The 15,917-nt window shown below is 36.7% G+C and overlaps 1 protein-coding gene across 1 annotated transcript in view; it reads right to left on the bottom strand.

Moving 5' to 3' along the window:
• Positions 1–15,917, bottom strand: part of LOC150102409 (calpain-B-like) — a 913,019-nt gene that overhangs the window by 146,646 nt on the left and 750,456 nt on the right. The window contains exon 13 of the mRNA XM_090399770.1: positions 733–896. Coding sequence (XP_090255896.1) covers positions 733–896 — 164 coding nt within the window. The remainder of the gene's footprint in view (positions 1–732; positions 897–15,917) is intronic.

Here is a 15,917-nt window from a genome sequence, read left to right as displayed (position 1 = left end):
AGATGTTGTGGCCTTGCAAGAAGACTTGAATAAATTGAGTGACTGAGCATGGAAATGGAGATGTAAGTTCAATGTTGCAAAATGTAAGGTTTTAAAATTTGGAAAACAAAGATGGGATGCAGAATTTATGCTTGGTGAGAATATATTGTTGGAGGTAGAGGAAATAAGAGATCTGGGGGTGATAGTGGATAAGGATCTAAAATTTAGGGGACACATCGCCAAAATTGTGAAGACAACACAAAGGCTTCTGGGAATGATGCGGAGGCACTGATGTGTAGAAGTAGGGAGATTCTTGTTCCGTTGTATAAGGCTTTGATTAGGCCACACATGGACTATTGTGCCCAGATTTGGTCATCAGGTTTTCAGAAGGATGAAGAGATGTTGGAAAGGATCCAAAGGTGACTGACTAAGGTAGTTTCTGACCTCTGGAATGTTGAGTATGAGGAAAGATTGAGAAGATGTAATTTGCAGAGTCTGGTGGAGAGGAGGAAGAGGGGAGTTATATCATATATATGATATAATATAACTTGTGGTTTGCATTACAGTAATTAATAACTTCTGTGATTTCTGAAATTCAGATTACAGAATCATACTATGACAACAGTCATATTACATCTTTTTTTTTTTTCATTTACCTTAGCATGTAAGATCACTAATGTACTGAACAAAATAATTACTTTTAAGATTAATAGTTAACTAATTACAAAAATATCTAATGCATCAACTACTAACATGATAAAGAGCATATCCTATTGTTAAACAGTCTTGTCCCATCTTTCTTTGGCATCTTCTGTTCTTTTGCATTAAGGCAACAATCATGGTACACAGATCATCATCATCATCATCATCAATATCTTCTAAAACAACACGATACTGGGGATTCATCCAAAAAGTTTCTAAAAGAACATATATGGACACATTAAAATATTCATAAATTTGAAAATGAAGAAAAAATTAAAAAGTGCAATTAACAGATATGTTAAACATAACATGTTTAAAAGTGTAATAAGTACAATCTAACCTTTTGCATGAAGTTTCACTTGGTATGAAATGAACCATTCTGTTCTTCCAAGGTTGAGGAAATGAAAACTGCACATCACTGCAATTTAGATTCCCTCAGCATCTTTGAATAACCAACCTTCTAGAGTCCTAATGCTCTTTTTAGTTACTTTTTTTCTGGATAACTCCAGTTTCCTTATCACTACAAAATCCAGGTGACTAAATTTTTTTTCACAATAGTTCAAGTATAGTGAAGACATTCTGTAGTGGTATAACTACAGAAAGTAGTTATATCACATTGTCTCTACATGAAAGTTTTGGTGACACCTATCATTTATTGCGCTTTTGTCCCCCCCCCCCCCAAAAAATACTGATCCCTCACACATGAAAGATCACAAGATCTTAACACACTGCTTTGGGTGGACAAATGGTTAAGGATCAAGAATGAGTCTAAACTGAGAGCTGAATTCACTAGGAATGGGAATAGTGTTCCAAAGAATAGAAGTAGAGGGACTAAAGGAAGAAGATGAGAAATTAGTTCGATGCATTTGGAACTGAGCTATGTATATATGTTACCAGCAGCTGCTCATGTTTTTACATTATTAGATCAAAGAAATAATAGTGGCTAGTTCAGTGGGGAAATACCCCACTCGAGTGCTTATAAAAAAAGGCATAACGCAGAAATTGAGTGTACCTATGAGAAAGTGACTGGAGGGAGGTCAGAGAGAAGTCACTTAGGTGGAGTGGCCTCTTTTGGACACAATCAAAATTTCTTAGAAATTTTGAGTGTACCACCCTAAATGTGAGAAGAATTATCTAAGACTGATCAGGTGGGCTCAAAACTGAGGAGTGTGATGAGGAATCAAGTAGATGTTGTGGCCTTACAGGAGGACTTGAGTAGATTGTATGAACTGGTTACAGTATGGAACTGTCAATTCAGTGTTGCAAAGTGTCAAGTTCTGAAATTTGGTAGGCAACAATAGGATGCAAGGTATACACTTGGGAAATTTTGGAGGAAATTGAGGAGATAAGAGAATTTGGAGAAGTGGTGTGGTAGTAGTGGACAAGGATCTGAAGTTCAGAGGTCACATAGAAGTTGCAAATTCATCACATCAGATAATGACAATAATGTAAGGACTTAACATGCAGAAATAAAGAGGTTCTGGTTCCATTGTATGAGACCTTGATCAGGTCTTGCATGGATTACTATGTGCAGATTCGGTCCTCTAGTTTTCACAGTGATGAGGATATATTGGAAAGCGTCCAGAGAAAACCGACTGAGGTCATAACTGGTTTTTGGGATGTGGGTATGAAGGACAGATTGAGGGAATGAAGTTTGCAAAACATTGTGAATAAATGGGAGAGAGGGGATATGACTGCGACATTTAACCCTGCAGAGTTCGCGGTCGAAAAAATTGCAGCTTAGGCCATACGTATCTGAGAGATACATTCATTACTAGCACACGTGCTGAAATGTGATAAAACTTAAAAAAAAAACACTGTAAATATAATACATGATGGTTTATTTATTTTCAGTTACAATCTAAAAATTATTGAACAAAGAAATATAAAGAATAAAAAATTTTGTTACAAAATAACGCAAACATGGTTAATGAAAGAAAATAAAACTAAACAAATGCATTTAACATCAATTAATCAGAATTTTCAATAATGGACTGTTATGACCATTTACAAAATGGTCATAACAGTCATCGCAAACAATATTGCTATGCTCAAGGCATAAATACTTTTTACAACACTCAAAATATTTTGATAAGTGACTCGTTTTGGATGCATAGCACGTAAAACATCTTTTTCTGTTTGTTGAGGGAGCCATATCAATGTCATCATTAGAATTTCCTTCAAATTGTGTCTGAATTGATGAAGTTTCAGGTGTAAAGGCTTATGCACACCTATCGAGATTTCTGAATACCTTTTTATTTGTTCTGACACTAACTGCGTTACGAGATTTCTAATAAATATTCTGCACCATATTTTCACATTGTTGTTCAGCATATGAATAGTCTGAGCATTTATTCCTGCAATATTCAAAATTGTGTAGAATATAACCATAGGCCATCTTCTGGTGTTCCTGGCTACATTATTTGTACCCATTTGGTAAACAGTGCCAACTCCTGCCTTAGTTTGATTGTAATATTCTATTATGTCAGGCTTTTGGAAATCTAAATTCACAGTGTTATCAAAGTGCATATTTAAAACTAAAATTACGTTTTTTCCCCTTTTTGGTATATGAGATACAAGTGTGCAATCTGCACCAAAAGCAAATATGTTGGATTTTTCGGACCTGTTTTTTAGGAGACACCAATTCAGGTAGTAGTTGGGGTTTATTCTTACGAACAGTACCTATATCAAAGTTGCTTCTTTTTCAAGTCGGCGATAAGATTTATATCAGTGAACCAATTATCGGCTATAATATTACATCCTGAAGAGTAAATGGGTTCTGCAAGTCTCCTGATTATGTCTGCTGGTTTATTACTAATCAAGTAAGGTCCTTCGGGCTGCTTACCTGCATATATTTCAAGATTTCCTGTGTAAAATACCTTCAAATTGAGCATATCAAAACTTTTTATTCCATATTTACTTGGCTTTGATGGAATATATTGTCTAAACCCACATTTGCCTTTAAACTTTTAAAACAGAGTTCCCAACCTTTTTTGTATCATGCCCCACCTCAACGCCTCAAAATTTTGATGCCCCCTCTGGCATAATAGTCAGCCATGTTCTGAAAAAGTATAATATAAATAAGTACTTCAAATAAAAAAGGAACATAGGCAAAACTGTTTTTAATTTGACTTTCTTCAATGAACATAAATTTTATGTTACACTTTGTATATTATAAACATAAATCGAACTCATGTCGGAAAAATAAAATCCAAGTTAATGTGATCCTTGAGCTTGATGTCTGCTGCAAAGAGTTTTTATTTGAGGTACTAATTTAGTACCTTAAATAAAATTTCAATCAATTTCAATCGCAAATCCCCATGGTCTGTGATATCCAGACGACTTCTTTTTTCAGTAACAAGCCATTTACAGCACTAAATCCACATTCAACTAAATATGAGGGGGCAACAGTAATTTTCATGCAAAACTAGTTGAAACTAGTAGGTATTTCGTTTCTGTCTCATCACAAAGCCATGCCATTGTTCCTTTTATGTTGAATAAAGTTCTAATAGACTCATCATTTTGCATTTCTGAGAGTTCTTCTTGATACTGCATGGCCACAACAGTTAGGTCCACTAACATTGGCTGAGTTATCCAAGATAGAAAATAAATTTCTTTTAAATCAGAATAACTGTCATTTAAATCACAGACCATTTTTCTCAGGTGATCAACAATAACAAGTATAGCAGCATCAGTTGAAAGTTTATTTTTCACTTGGTTAGAGTACAATAAATTTAGTTTAATCCTTTATCCAAGTGTGAGCAAACAAAGTTTGCACCTGAAAGTATCTTCAGGACTGGGGTAAGGTGGTACAACACCAGGGCGACTCGTTGCAAAGGTGGAGCAAGATACCAACACTCCTGTCTCAGTATCTCCTATAATGCAAAACACATCTCCTTGCCCTTCCCTTAATGCATAACATTAGACATATCTGCAAGGAGATGTGTTTTGCATTATAGGAGATACTGAGACAGGAGTGTTGGTAGCTTGCTCCACCTTTGCAATGAGTTGCCCTGGTGTTGTACTACCTTACCCCAGTCCTGAAGATACTTTCAGGTGCAAACTTTGTTTGCTCACATTTGGATAAAGGATTAAACTAAATTTATTATAAGCAGCATCAGTTACTTCACACTTATTTAGCCAATAAAATTAGTCAAATTTTTTGGCTAAAACTTTCTTTTGACATAATTGCAGAAATGCAATGAAGCCAAATAACTTAGCCTTTGCATCAACAAGGGTCTTACTTGCTCCTTGCATTTGCTTATTGAACATATTCAGCTTTTCAAAGATATCTGTCAAATAACTCACAAATGCTTGACCATCAACTGTTTGAAAGAGTTTCAGGTTTGTCATTCAAAAACTCACTAAGAATATCAAATAGTTCCATGAATATTCGCAAGAAATTCCCCCATGGCAGTCACCTCACCTCGCTGTGAAGCAGTAGTCACATGGTGAGCAGTTTTATCCTTGCAAAATTGTTTGAAGAGATGCTCACATTTGGCATTAACTTTGTTAATGTTGATACATTTTATAACTGAATTCAATATCTCATTTAGAACAGGTGAAAGTTTTTTGGAAACTAAATTTTCTCTGTGAATAACACAATGCACAAGCAACATTTCAGGATTGTCATCCTTCATTAATTTTAAACAGCCACGTTTCTTGCCCATCATTACAGGAGTACCATCTGTAGCACAACACGTAATATTTTTCATTGATATTTGAGCTTCGTCTAAATAATTTTTCAGTTTATTGTATATATCAATTGCAGTAGTGGTGGTTTTCAATGCTTCACTGAATAACATCTCTTCAGTAAATTCACCATTGTCAATATATCTTACATAGGTCATCAATACAGCCTCGCTATCTCTTACAGTTGATTCATCCATCTGTATTGAGAATTTCCTTGATCTCAACTTTTCAATAAGTTGTGTTTCCACATCTTTAGCCATCTTATCTATTCTTTTGCTAACAGTGTTATTGCTCAGTGGCATTCCTTTGATTTCTTTGTCATTTTTCTCTGGAACTGTTTTGAGAAAAGTTGATATTGCTGGTTTAATTAAATCCTCCCCTATAGTATGATTTTTTCCTGATTTAGCTATGAGCAGAGAAATTTCATAACTAGCTTCAAGAGTACAATTTTGGGTAGTAGTTCATACAGAGAACAATGAATCTATTGTTGATCTTTTCTCAAACTGCTCCTTTAGAGACTTAAATTGGTTCAAATCATAGTTCACATAAGCTATGTTTCACCTTCAAATGTGCTTCAAGATGACCTTTTTTCATTGATTCATTAGTCAAACAGTTTGCACAATAGACAGAATGGTGACCATTCATCCTGAAGAGCAGGTATGAAACCGGATTTCAAATACTCATCTGAATACTGACGAACTTTTCTTCTGCTTACATTACTCATTTTATGCATGGAGTTAGCAACTAAAAGGGAAAACAAATAGGTTTATAAAGTATACTGTATGCATGTGTGGATTATACAAGGAAATTAATGGCTCATAACATGTATTTATACTACTACAAACATGTATAATAAATAAAAAGTTACAATAATAAAAAAAGTAAAATTTTAAAAGTCTACCATCACAAGCAGAGAAAAAGAAACAAGGAAATATGAGAGATTATGTTTTCAGCTGTCAAATGAAACTAATACAATTGTGGAAAAGTGTCATTTTATTTAAACTGATAGTAGTGCAACTTTTGGATAACCAGAAAACTAACGACATGTAAAAATAACTGGTAATTAGTTTACGGAATTAACAACGCATTTAAAGTATATTAATTAAAGGTAACTTTAATGAATAACTTCTATATTTCGGCAACGTCACATTGCCATCTTCAGGAACATAAAGATATGGTATGTGCATGCAGGCACTAACACAAAGCAAATGAGGAAGAAAGCAAGAAACTAATATTGTTCCTAAAGTCCTAATGATGCCCTCTGGCAGGCTAATTTGGTAGTCTTGGCAGTTGGGCTGAAGTTCTCATAATGTAAGTCTCCCAAATTTGGGGTAGTTTCATGCACCCAAATTTGTTGAGGTTAGGAACGTTTTTTAGAGCTGCTGAAGATTCTTTGAATAATCTTTCGTATTTAAACTTGCTGCGATTAATTATTTTTGTTTTCTTCCAACGAATTTTATGGTGGGTATCTAAGGCATGGTCTGCCAGCCCAGAGCAGCTGTACTGGTGAAACCGGATGTAGTCTTGGTGTTCTGAAATCCTGATATTTGTTGTTCTGCCTGTTTGGCCAAAGTAGGACAATTTGCAGCTGCAAGGGACCTGGTATACACCAAGTAGGTCTAGGGGAAGTGGTTGGTCTAGCAGACCCTCCCTCCCTCTATCCACTCTACCAAAGATCAACCACTTCCCCTAGACCTACCTGGTGTATACCAGGTCCCTTGCAGCTGCAAATTGTCCTACTTTGGCCAAACAGGCAGAACAACAAATATCAGGATTTCAGAACACCAAGACTACATCCGGTTTCACCAGTACAGCTGCTCTGGGCTGGCAGACCATGCCTTAGATACCCACCATAAAATTCGTTGGAAGAAAACAAAAATAATTCATCGCAGCAAGTTTAAATACGAAAGATTATTCAAAGAATCTTCAGCAGCTCTAAAAAACGTTCCTAACCTCAACAAATTTGGGTGCATGAAACTACCCCAAATTTGGGAGACTTACATTATGAGAACTTCAGCCCAACTGCCAAGACTACCAAATTAGCCCGCCAGAGGGCACCATTAGGACTTTAGGAACAATATTAGTTTCTTGCTTTCTTCCTCATTTGCTTTGTGTTAGTGCCTGCATGCATATACCATATCTTTATGTTCCTGAAGATGGCAATGTGACGTTGCCGAAATATAGAAGTTATTCATTAAAGTTACCTTTAATTAATATACTTTAAATGCATTGTTAATTCCGTAAACTAATTACCAGTTATGTCTGACCAACGTATAAGCCTTGCTACTAGAGACATGTAAAAATGTTATATAAAAAAAAGTCTGCTAGCATAAAAAACATTGGCAATATACATAAAAAAATTAAACAAACTTGCCTTGTTGTTTCTAAACAAAAATGGCACAAAGTTAAATTGGCACTGTTTAATTTTCAGCAGTGACAGGTGCTACAATCTAACCTTAACACACTTATGCTGCCAAGTATTTATGTTGACTGCTGTACTAGTGTTGCCGGCTTTTTTTTCTCGGAAAATCAGGGTTGCAACATTGATAATTTATCACCGACAATGGTGATTTCTTGACTATATTAGTGATGAAGTGACGAATGCAACATCATTTTCTAATGCGCTCGCAAAATATTCAAATCCCCCCCCCCCCTGTTGGGCATACACCTCACATTGGGAAACACTGCTCTAAACCCAGGTAACATTTTGTCTATTGTTACAATCTGTCCCATAGAGTAGCATAATTTACAATTTTCTACAAATGGTGAGAAAATGTTATATTATGTAAAGCCGGCCTGGCTGGCCGAGTGGTTAGCGTATCCACTCTTCAGTCAAAAGGCTGCAGGTTTGAATCCTGCTGTGGGCATGGATGTTTGTGAGTGTCTGTGGAAATACTAGTGGTGGTTGGCAGTAGATGGAATTGGTGTAGTTGTGGTCAGTTGGTGGATTGAATAGTGGAGACAGAGCTGTAGAGCAGGTGCCCTCCCTCTATGAGTCCTTGGACTCCCTGGAGGTGCCAAATAATAACAAAAATGTCTCTCACAGCTGCTAATTTGTTAACTTTCAAGCATTCTAAGCAGGTAAGTTTTTCATCAAACCTGATACAACTGTGAATAAATCTAAATCTCCATAAAGACATCGTTAAGTCTAAAAAGTTCAATCTCATTATTATCTGTAGCCCATAAATCCTGAAAATTTAGCTGATTGTTGCGATGTAAACCAGCCAGGTATAAGAGGCCTAAAAATGCTTTCAATTCTGTTTTGTCTATTCGTTTAGCATCTCTTTCTCTTGAATACCAGTTCGAAATAGAATGATGTATTTATTTGCATATAATAAGATTAAATCTTAAATATCATCTGTGATAAAGCAATTCCAAGTTTCAAGTTCTGTCTTGGCATTTTTTGCATTTGCTGAACTAATGAAAGTTGACACAAAATATTCTGTGGCTGTCTTCTAATTTGTCTTCTTATTGGATTTTCCCTCCATTTTGATTATTTATCCTTTCCAAGAAAATACTCTTTATTCATGTCTAATTCATCTTCACTAGAAATATCTTGTTCGGTATCTGAATCTTCTGAAAGAACTTTCATGTAATCATCATCTTTTAAATTACTTTCATCTTCACATTCAACTCTATCATTCTCATCATCGGACTCAAGTAACATTCGCTGAATCTCTTCAACATCTGATGGATTATCCATCAATATATTTTTCCAGCCATTTTCAATGGTAAATAAATAAAAACAACTAAACTAATACTATACTGACATTGGAATTCACGGTATCTCTCTGATACAATTTACTATAAAATATCCCACACCTTTACATACCATAACTGTTAAACCAAACTAATGGCATAAACAGTGTGGAATATCACTCATAATATACGCATGCGCAGCTAGTCATGACCTCCAAGCTATACACTGGATATGTGTAAGAATATATTAAAACAATTTGTTTGTATCTGTCAGATCAGCTGTGACCTCCACAGGGTTAAGTTATTAAAAAATTGTTACCAGGTTAATGTGAAAGAAATTTCATAGAATGGGAGGGGGGGGGGCAGAATAAAGGGACATACCTGGAAGCTCTATAAGGAGGCTGTGAGCAGATTCTTTGCATGGAGAGTGGCTGGTGAGTGATAGGTTGCCTGCCACTGTTGTGAATGTAGATACACTGAATGAGTTTAAAGAACAGCAGTCTGATGGGTTTTGTGTGCAACAGTGTTTGCCGACTGCAGACTTCATGGAGGTCTGGTGTTAATAATAAAAATAACCAAGGTAGCCACATTGCCTCCACTAGGTAATGTAATCATGTGGTCCTGATCTGGGAGATTGCTAGATATGCAGAATTTTCAGTATATATGTGGAATTAAAGAGCAGGTAATTATGACAAGAAGTCGACTTGGAGCAAAACAATGCTGGGAAAAGAATCTGAAGAGGAAAGATGTTAGCAGTGCATGGAAGATGATCAAGAGGTGTTTGAAGAAAGCAGTATTAGACTGTATCCAGGGTCAGGATAATAAATCAGGTAGGAGTTAAATAAATGAGTAGCATCATTAAGCAGGAGCTGCATAAAAAGAAAAAAGTTATGGAGGATATATAAAGAGAATAGTGATCAGCAAGCTCATATGCCATACAAAGCACAAGCAAGAAGGGTGACTAGTATGGTAAGGAAAAACAAAAATAGATTGAGGAAACTAGCCAAGTAGGCCAGAGAAAATCCTAATGAGTTATTTCACTATGTGGCAAGTAAAAGAAAGAACAACTATAGGATAACTTTAACAAGGGCTGTTGGTAGGAAGGTAACAGAAGCAAATGAAATAATATTACTGAATGATCACTTTGCAAGGATATACCACCCAAGTGGTGATATACTGCAATACCAATAAACACTAATTGGCACAAAAAGAGAGGCAAATGGATTAGAGGTGCTTAGGATACTGTAGAACCTTAATGCAAATATGTTCATACAGGATTAGATGAGATACTGGGATATGCTTTTGTCTAATAACATTATTATAAAATGTGAGCAAGTCGCTCAAACATGATTTTCCCTTAGTGCATGTTTTTGTTCATTGCAAAATATAGATTCTCTGTCAACCTATTTCTTTATGTTAGCTCATACCAACATTTTCAAATTCTTCATGACCACCACTTCTGAGATAGTGATAGGTCTATAGTTAGCCACTTCAGTCTTTATACCACCGTTGTGCAATGGAATTATCATAAATTCTTTCCACATCTGTGGAATCTTCTCTGAACCTTCAAATTATATAACCAGTCCAAATGCATAGCCAGTTCAGCTGAACACTCTTTTAGCATCTGTACTGATATCCCATCAGCATGGTAAAGAAATGTTCTTATTCAGCCAAATTCTTATTCAATTTATGCAACAGCTCTAGTACCTTCTCATATATCTGAGTTTCTTCACCCAGTACAGAGGTAGTATTGAGCCCCATGTTGCATATATCAGCTTGATAGCTCTTGACAAAATGGACACTCATTAGTTGAACAATCTTTTCTGCATCTGTCACCCACATATCATCCACATTCAGTCAAGTTATTCTTTCATGTTCACTCTTTCTTTACTTGCAGCATGATGACAGAATTCTTTTGGGTTGTTTTTAGTTTGCACAGCCACTTTATTTTCATACTCAGATTAGCTTTCTGTACAATATTTGTAACTTATGTAGCCTTCACATTAGATGACATCATCCTTATATACACAGTATTAGTATTCCCCTCTACATCATCTACTTTCTTAAGAACTGTTTTGCTTACTAAGACTGCACACTCATTTCCATCCTACCCTATTTATTTTTCAAACTCTAAGGACACATTTGAATACTGTCATTTAGGTATTTTGTTAATATTTCTCATGTACCACCTATATCCTTCCCATCTAGAAACTAATACCACAGGATCAAATCTAGTATTTTCCTCAGTTAACATAATTTCCTGCTTTGTAGTTTAGCAATGTGATCACAAGTTGCTAACCTTTTCTAAATGAAACATCCATATATTTAGTCACTTCCTGGGTCATACAGTATACTGTCACCAACTAGAGGCAAAACAGTCATGCCTTTATTTGAAACCCATATGACACTATCATCAGGTCTAACACTCTTTGGCCTTAAGTTCCTTCTGTCACATGCTGCCTTGAGGAAGTTGTCTCAAAAAACTCAATAAATTTGGCTTCATTCTTCTCAAGAGATTTCATAGCTACCTGATCAATGTCTGAATAATCAAAATTGCCATGATGATTACTCATTCAGAAACCATCAGGCTGATTTGGCAACATTTCATTGTCACAGCAAGTGATCCACTAGATCTGTAGCTTTCTGTACAATATTTGGATAGTTTGGAGGACTGGGCTAGGAAAAATGGATGTCAGTTTAATGTGGCAAAGTGTAAGGTTATGCACTTTGGGGTGAAAAGAATAGCAGCAGTATATCGCATAGGTGGAACCGTACTCCAGGAGATTGATGAGGCCAGGGATTTGGGAGTGCTGGTGGATAGGGAGTTGAAGTTTAGGGGGCACATTGCAAAAGTAATTAAAACAGCTCACCAAATCACTTGGCTTATGAAAAATACTTTAACATGCAGAGAGAAGCAAGTTGTTGTTCCTCTGTATCAAGCCTTGATAAGACCCCATCTGGACTTCTGTGCCCAGTTATGGGCACCAGGGTTTCTTCGCGATGGAGAGGAAGTGGAGAGGGTCCAGAGACGAGTGACCAAGATGATAGCAGGTCTGTGGAATGAACCTTATGAGAATAGGTTGAAGATTTGTGGGTTGCAGAAATTGGACGATAGGCGAAGGAGGGGTGATATGATTGAGACATTCAAATTACTGAAGGGTTTTTATAAGATTGATCCAGAAGATATTTTTGAAAATATGACTGGTGGTGGGAGGACTAGGGGCCATGCATGGAAGCTGGGCAAGAGCGTGGTTGACAAGGGTGTTAGAGCTAGGTTTTTTACTTGGAGAGTGGTGAATGAGTGGAATAAGCTTCCAGAGTCTGTTGTGGGTGCTACGACCGTGAATGAGTTCAAGGCAAGATATGATAGATACTGTGTGAATGTTGAATAGTTGTTCCAGACATGATGTTAGGGCCTCCCTCGATGAGTCTGTCGACTCCTTGGAGTTTCCCGGAACAATAATAATTTGTAACTTATGTAGCCTGCACATTAGATGACATCATCCTTATATATCACAGTATTAGTATTCCCTTTAATGAACATCATCCCACCATATATTTAATCCTGTTAGATCTCAAGATAGCTTTTAAACTTGCTGCTATGGCAAATTGTTACTAATGCTTCAATCATAGCTTTCTATCCTAACTAGACTCAAATCATTAGATATCATTAACAGAACACCTCTTCCTCTCCTATCTTGTTTATCCTTCCTAAATATATAGGTCTCACTAATGCCTGCCATCCGAGGCCACAACATATTCACAAATGTACCAAACTCACAACTTAGTTTCTAACACTTCTGGGATATCTGTAGAGACATAATAAGATACCTCCAGGTTATTTATCGTTTTTGTAAATTGACATCTGTAGTATGCATGATACCACTGGACAATTTGCAGATCTCTATTTGTATCTAATCTTCATTTAAGTAGACATTATTATTATTAACATTTGACCTACATGGAGTCAGAGACTCATCATGGGAGGTGCACACAATGCTCATCCAACCATGCCTTAAACTAACTCAATGTGTCTACATTCACAACACACTCAGGCAATGAATCCCAATCACCAACTATTCCCTATGCAAAGAACCTGCTTCTCACTTCTCTGCTCACCCTCCTTATATAGTTTCCAGTAATGGCCTCTTGTTCTACCCCCCACTCTCCCATTCTATGAAAAATCTCTTCCATGTCAACCTGATAACCTCTGACTAGCTTATATGTCTCAATCATACCCCCCTCCCTCTGACCACCTTTGTGAATCTTCTCTGGATGCTTTCCAACATATTGTCATCACCATGAAAACCCAGTGTGACCAACTCTGTGCACAATAATCTACATAAAGCCAGATCAAGGCCTTATACAATAGCATCATAACTTCTTTATTTCTACATATCAGGGTCCTCCACATTATTGCCATTATCCAATGTGATGTCTTCACAACTTGTGTAATGTGGTTCCTGAATTTCAGATCCATCTCCACCATCGTTGCCAGTTCTCACATATCCTCCACTTCCTTTCAAGCTTATACTCTGCATCCTATTGTTGCTTAACAAATCTCAAAACCTTACACTTTGCAACATTGAACTGATAGTTCCACTTACCAGCCTATTCATACAATCTATTCAAGTCCTCCTGTAAGGCCATAACATCTGCTTGGGTGTGCAAATTGCTCTCTCCAATTTTGCATCATCTGCAAACAGCTGTATATCACTAGTTAAACCCATTCCAATATTATTAACATAAAAATTGAACAACAATTGTCTCAAAACTGACTCCTGATATACACCCCTAGTGACCTTCCTCTTTTAGGATACTGTTCCCCCCCCCTCTCCATATACAACTTTCAGATATCTATCTGACATCCAGTCACTGATCCAATTCAGAAATCTGTTATACAATCCCATCTGTTTCAATTTATTTAATAGCTTGTTGTGTAGCAGTCTATCAAAAGCTTTTGCGAAATCCAAGTACACCACTGTACACAACTGGATCTTCCCTGTCCAAGGTATTTGTCACCTTGTTATAGTACATAAGTAAGTTAGTAAAACATGATTTCTCTTTAACAAACTCATGCTGATAATCACAGAGAATACTTCTGTTATCAACCCATTTCTGTATCGTACTTCTCTCCAGTACCTTCACCACAACTCCTTGTATACAGAACAGCCTATAATTTATCAAATGGTTGAATGAGGTGCTTTATACTCTTCATGTAACTGATTATTATCATTATTCATGTTGTACTGCCTCCAAGTACCTTCTTCAGGATTTAATCCTTAAGCCCCTCATTCAACCATTTGACACTTACCTTATTCAGCCTTTTCTTTTGGCCTTTGAAATACATTTACTGTTGTTATGTATTTCTTTGTCAGTTTCCCAAGCAGTATTGATTTTGTTACCGCTAAACTTTTCTTTCCATGTTATAGATCCAAGTTGTCTCCTGAGCTTGTCATAATCAACAGCCTTATAATTCCACATAATCCTTTCCTCACAAAAGTCCGAATATGGCTAGCCACAAGCCAGGTGATCACTTCATGATCACTCTCACCAATTGCAGGAAAGTGTGAAACCCCACTCACAATTATATCCTCTGATGAAATGATCAGATCTAAAATTCTTGATCCTCGCATGCCCTCCTTTATATGCTTGTTGAGATTGTTATCTCTCAAGAACTCGATAAATTCATTTTCCTTATTCCCAAATGCTATCTCTTCATTCCAATCTATACTGCACATAATTATAATCACCCATAATAATTACCTTTACCTTGTTCACTAATCTAAGTTGTTTATACATTTCTTCACCATCCTCCACATTCCCAGGTCTATAGCAACATCCAACTAAATATGTCTTCCTGTCACCCTCCATGTTACACCACACTGCCTCATAACCATTGCCACTATTTCCTTCTTTCATGTCTACTTTATGTGGACATCATTCTCCTGGTAACATCAGCAGCACTCTCCCCCTTCCTTCTTGCCCTTTCTACCCTCACAAAAAATACTGTATCTGTCCACTTAGAATATCATCTTTATTCAGCCATATTTCACTTATTTCAATGATTTTGAGGGTGAATAAACTCAATTAGTGAAACCACTTCATCTCCCTTATTTCTGATACTTCTGGCATTTGTAAAAAAAGGCAGCAATTCATTTTTAGGTGTATAGCCAGTCCTATCCAGGCCACTTGTTGGTTGTGATTTCCTTATCACACCTGCCCAATCACCTTTATCACCACTTATCACATATATCTTCTCAGTCTCAACTTCTCTATCCACATCAGTGGTGCACCAAGAGAGGGGGGGGGGGCTCTAAGGGGCCTTGCCCCCCTCAAAAGAAAAAGGAAAAAAAAAAATTTCCAAAAATCTTTTCCTAATTAAAATTATTATTTTTTTTTATTTATGTTGTGCCTTATATTTCTATACTACTTATGAATTAGCAGTCACATAAAGTGGGAATACCCTATAGCTCACGGGAATCCCAGCTGCTGCGAACGCAAGGTGAACGAAGTAGTGTTCTTGCAGACGGAGCGCTACTTCGTTTGCCCGAGTCAGACCAGAGGAGATCACGGGTATCATGTATTGGCAATCACTGCAGATGCCCAGTCATAGGTCATATGCAATGTAGTGTGCATTGCAAATTCACTGCCACTTTCAACATCCACTCTCCCTATGCTATGTCTTCCTGTCCACCCGGGATACCCCTCCCCGTTCCTTTTGCTCTCTCTTCATCCTTGGATATACTTAATAAATCCAAACTGGGAGAGTACATGATCATTCTTTCTTCATGTACACATTTACCGTCATGGTTATGTACATTTGTTTAATTAAAATCATAGTT

This window comes from Typopeltis vanoorti, chromosome 10 (assembly GCF_054136105.1).
Source record: "Typopeltis vanoorti isolate ZY-2024b chromosome 10, IOZ_Tvanoo_1.0, whole genome shotgun sequence".
NCBI lineage: Eukaryota > Metazoa > Arthropoda > Arachnida > Uropygi > Thelyphonidae > Typopeltis > Typopeltis vanoorti.
Note: the sequence above shows the minus strand (reverse complement) of the source record. Positions and strands in the feature narration are given on the sequence as shown.